This window comes from Hylobates moloch, unplaced genomic scaffold (genome assembly GCF_009828535.3).
Source record: "Hylobates moloch isolate HMO894 unplaced genomic scaffold, HMol_V3 SCAFFOLD_22, whole genome shotgun sequence".
Classification (NCBI taxonomy): domain Eukaryota; kingdom Metazoa; phylum Chordata; class Mammalia; order Primates; family Hylobatidae; genus Hylobates; species Hylobates moloch.
Window position 1 is genome coordinate 44315950 of NW_026652297.1, and position 11312 is coordinate 44327261.

The window sequence follows — 11312 nt, forward strand, 5'->3', positions numbered from 1 at the left end:
AATGTCTTACAGAGTAATAAATACCTTACAGGGTGTAATAAATATCTTACAGGGTAAAGTGAACTTTCTCACATAATTTCAAAACTTTCTTGACTCTTTAATGTTTTTCAGCCTGTAATCCCAGCACTTTAGGAGGCCAAGGAAGGCAGATTACTTGAACCCAGGAGCTCGAGACCAGCCTGGGGAACATGGTGAAACCCCAACTCTACTAAAAATACAAAAATTATCTGGGTATGGTGTTGGCACCTACAGTCCCAGCTACTTGGGAGGCTGAGGTGGGAGGATCACCTGAGTCTGGGAGGCAGAGGCTGCAGTGAGCCAAGATTGCACTGGGTGGCAGAAAGAGCCCTCATCTCAAAAAAAAAAAAAAAGAAAAGAAAAAGAAAAAAAAGAAACAAGCTTTCCTGATATAACTCAAATTCTGCGGTTTCACATGTGGACCTATTAAGGTTCGGTACACTGTCTACTTTCTCCCATTCTCACTCTGACCAGTTCCCTGGGATCTTTCTGTAAGGTAATGTCTACAATTTTCTCCACTGCCCAGGCCCTCTCATATATCAATTGAAAGTTCTCGGTGTGTCTTACTCCTTCAGACACTTTTCTTCCCCCTAAAACTCCTACTAATGCTTTTAGACATACATACTTTAAATGTCCTTTTTGGAGAAATGTTTCCTAAGTTCCAGATTTTTAAAAATGTAGTTGTTCTATTTAATATGCTTTCATAGTAATTGCCACATTATATTTAATTTTGTAATCTTTTTTCTCAATAATTATGTGGGCCATAAAACATTCATTTCCTCCCCAACAATGGCACTTTAACCACATAAAAAATGTAAATTTACTTGGCAGAAACCAAAACTTACCTTTGAAAATGAAGAATCTGCATACAATGTTCCTGATTCATTATATAAATACACCAGGAAATGTGGGTGTAAAAATGACCTAATTCAACCAAAATAATGACACTTCATTGTAATTATATCATTAATTAAAAAATAACTTCCAGAATAATAAAATTAAACACAAAGTTTACTTACAATACAAACATCTAAAAATGAAATGGACTTACCTCTATATTAACTTTCTGCTTTTTGATAGCATATTGTGAATATAAGAAAGAATAGTAACCAGTATAATCAGAAAAATGTGTGAATGCTTTAATGAATTTAAAATAATCATCTAGATCCAGGTGCAGTGGCTCACACCTGTTATCCCAGCACTTTGGAAGGCCAAACCTGGAGGACTGCTTGAGCTCAGGAGTTCAAGACCAGCCGGGGCAACATATGGAGACCCCTCATCTCTACTAAAAATAAAAATAAATTGGTGGGTCATAGTGGCATGTGCCTGTAGTCTTAGCTATTTGGGAGGCCAAGGCGAGAGGATGGCTTAAGCTCAAGAAATCTAGGCTGCACTGAGTTATGATTGCACCATTGCATTCCAGCCTGAGTGAATGAATGAGACCCTGTCTCAAAAATAAAATAAAATAGGCCGGGTGCAGTGGCTCATGCCTGTAATCCTAGCACTTTGGGAGACTGAGGCGGGCAGATCACAAGGTCTGGAGATTGAGGCCATCCTGGCCAACATGGTGAAACCCCAACTCTACTAAAAATACAAAAATTATTTGGGTGTGGTGGTGCATGCCTGTAATCCCAGCTACTTGGGAGGCTGAGGCAAGAGAATTGCTTAAACCCAGGAGGTGGAGGTTGCAGTGAGCTGAGATCATGCCACTGCACTCCAGCCTGGTGACAGAGAGAGACTCTGTCTCTAAATAAATAAATAAATAAACAAACAAACAAACAAACTAAACTGACAAACACAGATGTATGTATAAGTAGGTCTGCCAAATTTCAAAAGGGGTTTTCTTTTAGATTCAACTGTAATTTTATGGCTCATATACCTTCGTTAGTATTTGTTAACAAGTAACAATAGATTTTATATATTTACATTAGTTTTCGTGGTGTTATACTTTGGTAAAAACAACCCCAAAATTCTTAGTGTCATAAAACAGTAATGAGTGTCCTTCGCAAGTTTACTAAAGATTCAGCTCTATCCTGCCTTGCTTCTGGAACCTAGGAAAAGGCATAGCCCCTCCCTGAAACAGTCTCAAAATGGCAACCTGAAATTGATGACTAAAATGAATCACAGAGAAGATATACAATGTTAAATAAATCTAATATTCAGTATCTTATTTAAGCTCAATTTAGGGTAGTGATTGTAAAAATTTAAGACACTTAAAAATAATGAATGGAAAAATGGTAACTTCTGTTTTTCAAGCAGGAAAGTGTATGGTTTCCCCTCAATTTTGATGGAATAAGTGGCCTGTAGCAAAATATTCAGAGAGAAAGTAATTGGTAGAGATTCTAACTTCTTAAAAGTTAAATGTTGCAGTTCCTTGAAACATATATTCATTCATACGAATGTAGGTTACATCCTGCATGTATCAAAATTGGAATGTATACAGAATTAATTGTAATTTAAATAAACACAAGGAGTCTAAATTTCAAAACTCAGATCATTAATTATTAGCATGTATTATTATGAGATTTGAATTTAAAATGGGAATTATGTTTAGAAACGCTGAGAAACAGCTGAAGAAACTTGAATTTTGTTATCTTTGTTCTCTTTTGCAGCTCTCAGCGCAAATAAATTGAAAATAAAATAATGCAGCACAGGTTCCCAGTTAAAAATAAAATAATTATTGCCCAGCTGCCAGAGGTACTACCCACAGGCAATCCTCATCTCCCTACCGACTTTGGCTATTGCCTTAGCTCAAAAGAGTCATCTTATACAAAGTCACAACTTTCTGGGACAGCCCACATTTAATTAGAAGCCCCTCCATTTAATGGAGGTTTCTAGTTTCAGATAGATTTAGTAAGGTGTTCCAAAAAGATTAAATGTGGTGATATCTTCATGATAAATTGATATTTGTGTCCACAATAAAAGTCTCTTTCATTTCCAGAATGATTTAAGGCAATTTTATTTTTTTCAACTTTATTGAACTACAACTGAAAAACAAGTTTTATATTTATTTAAAGTGTATATAAGATGCATATGATGTTTTAACATATATATATACATTGTGAAATGATTAAAACAATCAAATTACTATATCCATCAGCTCACATAGTTACCATTTTATCATTTGTGGTGAGATATTTGAGGTCTATTCTTAGCAAATTTTGAGTAAACAAAACATTATTATTAACTATAGTGACCATGATATGCATTAGATCTTCTGAATTTATTAATCTTATAACTCAAAGTTATAAGATTATATAAGAAATTAATAAATTTTTAACATATTTGACCAATATCTTCTCTTTTCATCCACACTTCCAACCCCTGGTGACTACCATCTAATTTCTGTTACTATCTGTTTGACTTTATTTTTAAGATACTACATATAAGTAAGATAATGCAGTATTTATCTTTGTGTGTCTGGCTTATTTCACTTAGCATAATGTCCTCCAGGTACAACCAGGTTGTTACAAATGATGGATGGCAGGATTTCCTTCTTTTTAAAAACTGAATACTTTCCATTGTTTGTCTATTTATCCATCAATTGATCAATCATCGATCAATCTACATTTTCTTTATCCATATACCCAGAGATTAATGCCATACTATTTTGATTACGATAGATATAGAATATAATTTACTTTTAGTATATTATATATATTTAAAGTATACAACATAAGTTTTTGATAGTCTTATCTTGATATAGAAATAGATAAGTGATTTTTGCAGTTAAGCAAATTAAAATATACATCATTCTAATATAGTTAATTTCTTTTATATTTTCCTTGTTGTTGTTTTGGTGGTAAGAGTACCTAAAATCTACTTTATTGGCAAGTTACCAGTATAAAACATCATATTGTTAACTACAGTTCTTTTGTACATTAGATTTCTTAGATGTTTTCATCCTATATAACTACAACTCTGTACCTTTTTACCTATATTTTCACATTTGCCCCTGCACTCTCCTCCTTACACTGAGTCCCTGGTAACCATTGTTTACTCCAAGCTTCTATGTATGAAAAGTTTTGAAATTCCACATATAGGTAAGATCAGGCAGAATTTTTCATTCTGTGTCTAGCTTATGTCACATAGCATAATGTCCTTTACCTTATTTCATGTCATCACAATGGTAGAATCTACTTCTTTTTTAAGACAGAATAATATTCTATTTCATATATAAACATATACATACCACAATTTATCCATTCATCTGTATAGGGACATTTTGGTTATTTTCATATCTCGACTCTTGGGAATAATGCTGCAATGAACATGAGAGTGCAAATACCTTTATGAGGTAGTGATTTCATTGTAATATAATTGGAAATGAAGAAGTATGATGGTGCATCAGGGTTTTTTGCTCAGAATTGTTTTAACTATTTTGAGTCTTTTGTGGTTCCATGAGGATTTTAGATTTGTTTTTTTCTGTTTCTGTGAAAAATGCCATTGGAATGTCAATGGGCGTTGCATCATTGCATTGAATCTGGAGGCTGCTTTGGGTAATATGCACATTTTAACAATATTAATTCTTCCAATCCATGAGAAAGGGATATCTTTCCATTTGTTTCTCTCTTCTTCAATTTTTCTTATCAATTTATAGTTTGTAGTTTTCAGTGTACAGATCTCTCACCACCATAGTTAAATTTATTGCTAAATATTTTATTCTTTTTGATGGTATTATAAATAAATTTTTTTAAAAATTTACTCCTCAGCTAGTTTACTCTTAGTATGTGGAAATACAGCTGATCTGTTTTATGTTGGTTTTTGCATCTGCAACTTTACTGAATTCATGTCTTTGTTCTAACCTTTTTTTCATATAGAATGTTTAGGATTTTCTATGTATAAGATCATGTCATCTGATAATAGACAATTTCACTTGGAGGCATTTTATTTTATCTTCTTGAATAATCCTTCTGGTGCACCTTCCACCTATGGTGAAGTCCAAAGATAATGTTAGTCTTATCTTGCAAAGAGGCAAGTTTCTCTCATCTAATTGTAGAGGAAGGGCTATCCAAGAAAAGAAGGTCAGAAGGACTTCCTAACCGAGGGGCTTTAGGTCAGGGCCTGCACAGGCACTTCCTCTCTCTTGGCAAAGACTGTGATCTCTCACAGGACACCTGAGGTGACTTAGGTCTTCCCTGCTTAAGACCAGTGGCTGCCATCCAAGTCCCCATCTGTGTTTGGAGAAGGCAATACTCCATTCGGCTGTAGTTGGCAGCTCAGGCCTGGCTTGGGATTTTCCAAGTGTCCCCATCTCTTGGCCTCTTCATTGGAAGTACCACATCTCCTGTCACTTGCACACTCCGCCATTGATGGCATGCAACGATTTAGTTTTCCTGTGCTTGTTTCCTGAGAGCAAGGCATCGGCAGTTCTCAGATTTCTTTGAATAAATATGGGGTGTTATGTAAGAAATGTAGCCACATATACACTGACTTTATTTTATTTATTTATTTTTTTGAGACAAAGCCTCACTCTGTTGCCCAGGCTGGAGTGCAAAGGTGCTACCTCACCTCACTGCAACTTCCGCCTCTGGGGTTCAAGCGATTTTCCTGCCTCAGTCTCCCGAGTAGCTGAGACTACAGGTGCATGCCACCACGCCCAGCTAATTTTTTTTTTTTTTTTTAAGTAGAGACGGGGTTTCATCATGCTGGCCAGGCTGTTCTCAAACTCCCGACCTCAAGTGATCCGCCCACCTTGGTCTCCCAAATTGCTGGGATTACAGGCACGGCCACTGTGCCCGGCCTGATCTGTTTATCATTTTCTGGCTGTTCTCCCCCCACCTTCCTTTTCTTCCTTCAGAACATGCTCACAAAGGCCCCCTAAGCAGTGAGTACTGGAGATAGCAGAGTGAAGAAGGCACAGCCCCGCTGGGTGCAGTGTGGGTGGCAGACAAGGATATTGGAGGTTACAATAACCCAGTCTCCTGGTGGAAATGCACAGGGGATGGACCGTGGGAACGCACAAAATGGTGGCCTAGCCCAGCCTTGAGAGGGTTTTGCAAGGGGGGGCTTCGTGGGCCCCTGGGTGAGGATGTGAATTCCGGCTTCCACTGGGCCTACACTGAGTGCCCCTGGCCAGGAGGGGTCAAAAGACCACAGGAAGAAGCTGAGGCACAAAATACAATTTTAAAGACTTAACTTGAGTTGAAGTGAGGACTGCTGTTGGGGACGCACTTTCAAGTTGCCTTTGGGAGTGGTCTATTTGGCCTTTGTTACAAGCAGGTAATTTTTTTTTTTTAAATGGAGTTCAATGTTTAACAGTAGTGGTGAGACTGGACACCAGTGTAGTTTTCATGATATTAGAGGAAAAGCTTTCAGCTTTTCCATATTGCATATGATGTTAGATGTAGGCCTGTCATTTATGGCCTTTATTATTTTGAAGTAAATTCCTTTTATACCCAATTAGTTGATAATTTTTATCATAAAAGAATGCTGGATTTTGTCCAAAGCCTTTGCTTTATCTATTGAGATGATTATATGATTTTTATCCTTTATTTTCTTAATGTGGCATACACATGTACTCACTTGCATATGTTTAACAATCCCTGAATCCCAGGAATAAATCCCGGTTGATCATGACACACAGTCCTTTTATTGTGCTGTTGAATTTGGTAGTATTTTATTGAGGATATTTGCATCTTTGTCCAGGGATATCAGCTCATGTTTTTATCTTGGAGTATCTCAGTCCAACTTTGGTATTAGAGTAACATTGTAATACTGGCTTCATGAAACAAGTTTGGAAGTGCTCCTTCCTCTTCCATTTTTTGGAAAACTCTGAGAGTTAATTGTTATTTACTCTTTTTTTAAAAAAAAATGTTTGGTAGAAATCACCAGTTAAGCCATCTGGTCCTGGACTTTTCTTTGTAGGAGATTTTTGATTATTGACTCAGTCTTACTTGTTATTGATCTCCTCAGATTTTTTGTTTTTCATTATGCAGTCTTCGTAGATTGTTTCTAGGATGCTCTCCATTTCTTCCAGGTTATGCAGTTTGTTGGCACAAAATTGTTCATAGCATGATGCTTTTACTTGGTGATGTCAATTGTAATGTCTCCTCCTTTATTTCTGGTATTGCATATTTGAGCCCTCTGCTTTTCCTAATATTGTTAAAGGTTTATTAATTTCATTTATATTTTTAAAAATATGACTCTTAGTTTTGTTGCTCTATTCTATGGTTATTCTACTCTCTTCTTTTTTACCCTTTGTTTTCTTCTTTGACCAATTGGTTGTTTAAGAAGGTGTTTAATTTCCACTTATTTAGGAGTTTTCTATTTTTCCCTGTTTCTATTTGATGGAATGTTTTATAGAGGTCTTTTAGGTCCATTTAGTCTAAAGTGCAGTTTAAGTCTAAATGTTCCTTATTCATTTTCTGCTGTATACATCTATCCATGGTTGAAACTGGGGTATTGAAGTCCTCTGTTAATATTATTTCTCATTTCAATTCTGTTTAAATTTGCTTTATACATTTAGGGGGCTCTGTGCTGGGTGCATGTATACTTTAAATTGTTGTATCTTCTTGATTAACTGGCCCCTTTATGATTACATTATGACTTTTTTGCCTTTTGCTATGGTTTTTGACTTAAAGTCTGTTTTTGTCTCATAAAAGCATAGAAACTCCTTTCCTCTTTGGATTTTGATTTCCATGCAATATCCTTTTCTATCCCTTCACTTTCAGCCCCTGCGTGTTCTTAAAGCTGAAGTGTGTCTCTCTCAGGCAGCATGTCTTTGGATACTTTTAACCCATTCAGCCACTCTATGTCTTTTGAATGGAGAGTTTATAGCCCATTTACATTTAGAGTAATTATTGACATGAAGACTTACTATTGCCATTTTGATCATTGTTTTCTGGCTGTTTTATATGTTGTTTTGTGCATTTTTCCTCTCTTGCTGTGTTCCTCTGTGATTTGATGTTATCCTGCAGTGGTATCTCTTGATTATTTTCTCTTTAATTTTTGTTTATTTACTATAGATTTTTGCTTCATGGTTTACCATGAGACTTACATAAACATATAGTTATATCAGGTTATTTTAGATACTAGAAATTTAACTTCAATCACATACAAAAACTATGCAATATTACTTCTACACATATACATAATTTTATGTTATCTATGTCAAATTTTTCATCTTTTTATATTTTGTATTCATTAACAAACTGTGTTAGTGATAGTTATTTTAACTCTTTTGACTTTTAACCTTTATGTTAGAGTTATAAGTGATTCATACACCACTATTACAGTATCATAGTATTTTGAAATTGACTTATATTTACCTTTGCCAGCGGGTATTACACTTTCATATGTGCTACTTTTATAATTTATCCTCCTTTCATTTTAGCTTAAATAACTCCTTTTAGCATTTCTTATTAGGCAAGGCTAGTGGTAATAAACTTCCTCAGCCTTTGTTTGTACAGGATATTTTTTATCTCTCATTTCTGAATGACAGATTTGTCAGGTAAAATATTGGTTATTTATATATTTTTAGTTATATTCCTATGCACTTTTCAAGTACATGTCAAATTTCTGTATGCAATTTATTTATTCTTGTCCATCATGTATTGTGCAATATCCATTATCACTTATTTCTTCTTCACCCTGTGAAAGATATAGAAGTACATCTACAAATTTCCAAATGCATTTTTGAGTTCCTTGTTAAGGTTTATCCTAATTGATTGTTACCATATAAATAGTTTTATACTACCAGTATTTGATTTTTAATTTTCTTTCTTTACTATCATCAATTTTGTTGACTGTTCTATATATTCTTCAGAAGAATATACATTACTTACAGTGGCATAGAGCTAAATTACAGCTGGATTGGAAAAGCTCTATCTTTAGATCTGGGGATCCCTACACATCCGGACATTGCAGATTCTTGTCCAAAACAAAGGCAGTGATATTTATAATGGGCTTTCAGAGCTCAAAACGTCCCTGGCCAAGGAAGCCTCCTCAGTGTTTGCCTAATTATTTTGACAAACCCTTCTTGACTATTTAGAGTCACTGAAAGATTTCAGCTGAGTTCTCCAAAAGCCAAAATTTCTCCTGTAGTTCTTGTTGGTAGACTCAGTATGCTTTAGGACACAGAGAATGTGTTTCTAAACAGGGAGCTCATAGTGAATGCTTCTTGGATTCATGTGTGATAAACTGTAGAGTCTAGTGAGTCCTAAAACATATCAGAACTGGAGAAAACAATACATTCACTTCACTGGGTTCATGTTCTATATATGTCCACTGGATAAAAATATTTTTGGTGTTCAAATTTTCTTTATCTTTATGATTTTTTATGATTTGTCAACCAACATTTGAGGAAAACATTTTAAGATCTCACTATGGAAATAGATTTGACAATTTCTTCCTCTAGAGCTATGAATTTTCACTTTCTAGGTGCTGAATGCATTTTATTAAATTTACACAACTTCAGAATTGTTAAATGTTCCTAGTGAGCTGAATATTTCATCATTAAAAAAATAATGCTTATCTCTCATAGTGGTGTGTGCATGTGTGTGTTTGTGTGTGTTAGTGGAAATGAGAAAATTGAACAAAGCCTGGTGAGAGTTCGAAAAGATATATATCATTATTGTTTGTTAATGAGAGTCAAATGTAATGCAACTTTTCTGGAAGATATTCTGCAATGTTTACAAAAAATTGTAGTGGCTTGCCCATTGATCTACATCAACAATTATCAAAGAAATTTTATGAAACTATCTACGAGTTGAAAATCTGATAATATAAATGTTACATCCATATGACATATGATGAAGTCATAAAAATGACAGAGCAATGTTAATTACCATAAAAGTAAATCCAATATTTATAAATAAATAAAAAACTCAATTGTAGTCAAATATAGTCATTAAAAATATGTGTGCATGTGCATGTGTGTTTAAATATTCATTTAGTACAAATTTATTATTTTTAGAGACTGGTGTGGACATTCACTTTATTCAGCATTGTCTGTATTACCTCAATTTAATTTTACAACATACCTACTTTCCTACTCTAATCAGATGAAAGATGACATTACTTTCATTTTACAAAGGATTTATGTATACATGTATAGGCATGAAGATAGTCTTTATATATTATCATGTTAAAAACATGTTGCTTGGTAAATATTAGTATGACCTCAACTATATAATAACACAGATTTAAATGTACATATTGTCTAAAAGAACCCAGTAGACTGAATATTGTTCCTTTGTGTTATAGGAATTTGGGGATTCTTTTCCTGAATCTCTGTTTTAAAACAGTTATCTAACATTCATATATTGAGAAATGAAAAAATATCAAACTCTTGCTGTCATTCAGACCAAATGACTCCTTAGCACGGTAAATTAGAACACAAACAAAATTTCACAAAGGGATATGTATGAATTGATTGGGGCCATGTAGTCCAGAAAAAACAAAACACCATAATTTTAAAAGGTGATCTCTTAATTACATGCGTTTCTGAAACATCGCCATCATTGGTGTTTGTCTGGAGCTTCTGTGGTACTGTAATTTGCAGAACTGGTGTTTCAGAATCTGCATGAGGAAAAGCATATGTGAGCATTCCCAGTGTATTCATGTCACAGCGTCCTTTCTTATCACTCTTTAAACTTCCATCACACACACACACACACACGCACGCACGCACGCACGCACACACGCACACACACAGTCCAGTTCCAGGAAGAGGCTCCTCCAGGCGTGGGAGGTTTACCCTAGCTCTGCCCAAGGATACTTCACGGCTTAGTGACTTCAGCCCTGCGTGGGAGAAGTGTGGGCTGCAGGTCCCAGACCCCATCCGGCATCCCCACTTCCCACTGCAGCCTGGGGTCCGACACTTGTAAGCGGTTCTGGGACCCCCTTCCTAGCCTGGCCTGCGCTTCTAGGCCCTGCGAAAGGCAAAAGCGGAAAGGCGGCCTCCTCTGTTGAGGGGCTCTTTACTTACGTGGGCCCGCGGAGGTCGGCCGGCCCAGGCCTGAGAGGATCAGCAGGAGAGACAGCATTGCGTAGCCGGCGGCCCAGCCACAGGGATGGCCGTTGCCCTTGGAACGGCTGCAGCTCGAGGCCAGGGTGGTGGAGGCCGAGCGGAGCGGAAGGTCCGTGGGGTCTGCGGAGCGCGGCCGGGACTCAGCTCCGTGGATCCCAGGGCGGGTGGATCCTATAGCCCCGCGCGCCCACCCACAGTGGGCTGCACCGGAGGACGCACGTGGGAGCCTGCATTTCTGGGCACGTGGGCTCTTTTTTTCTAAAGAGTTGACATTTACAACGCATTCAGGGGTAACATAGGGTTATAAAGCACATTTCTGTTC

General features: G+C 36.3%; 1 protein-coding gene across 1 annotated transcript in view; it reads right to left on the bottom strand.

The window, feature by feature from the left end:
* LOC116461928 (A disintegrin and metallopeptidase domain 3-like) overlaps positions 1-11006 on the bottom strand; it is a 66008-nt gene extending 55002 nt beyond the window's left edge. The window contains 4 exon segments of the mRNA XM_032143974.1: positions 864-942; positions 2261-2319; positions 10457-10539; positions 10949-11006. Of these exon segments, the coding sequence (XP_031999865.1) occupies positions 864-942; positions 2261-2319; positions 10457-10539; positions 10949-11006 (279 nt within the window).
* Positions 11007-11312: the final 306 nt, after the last annotated feature.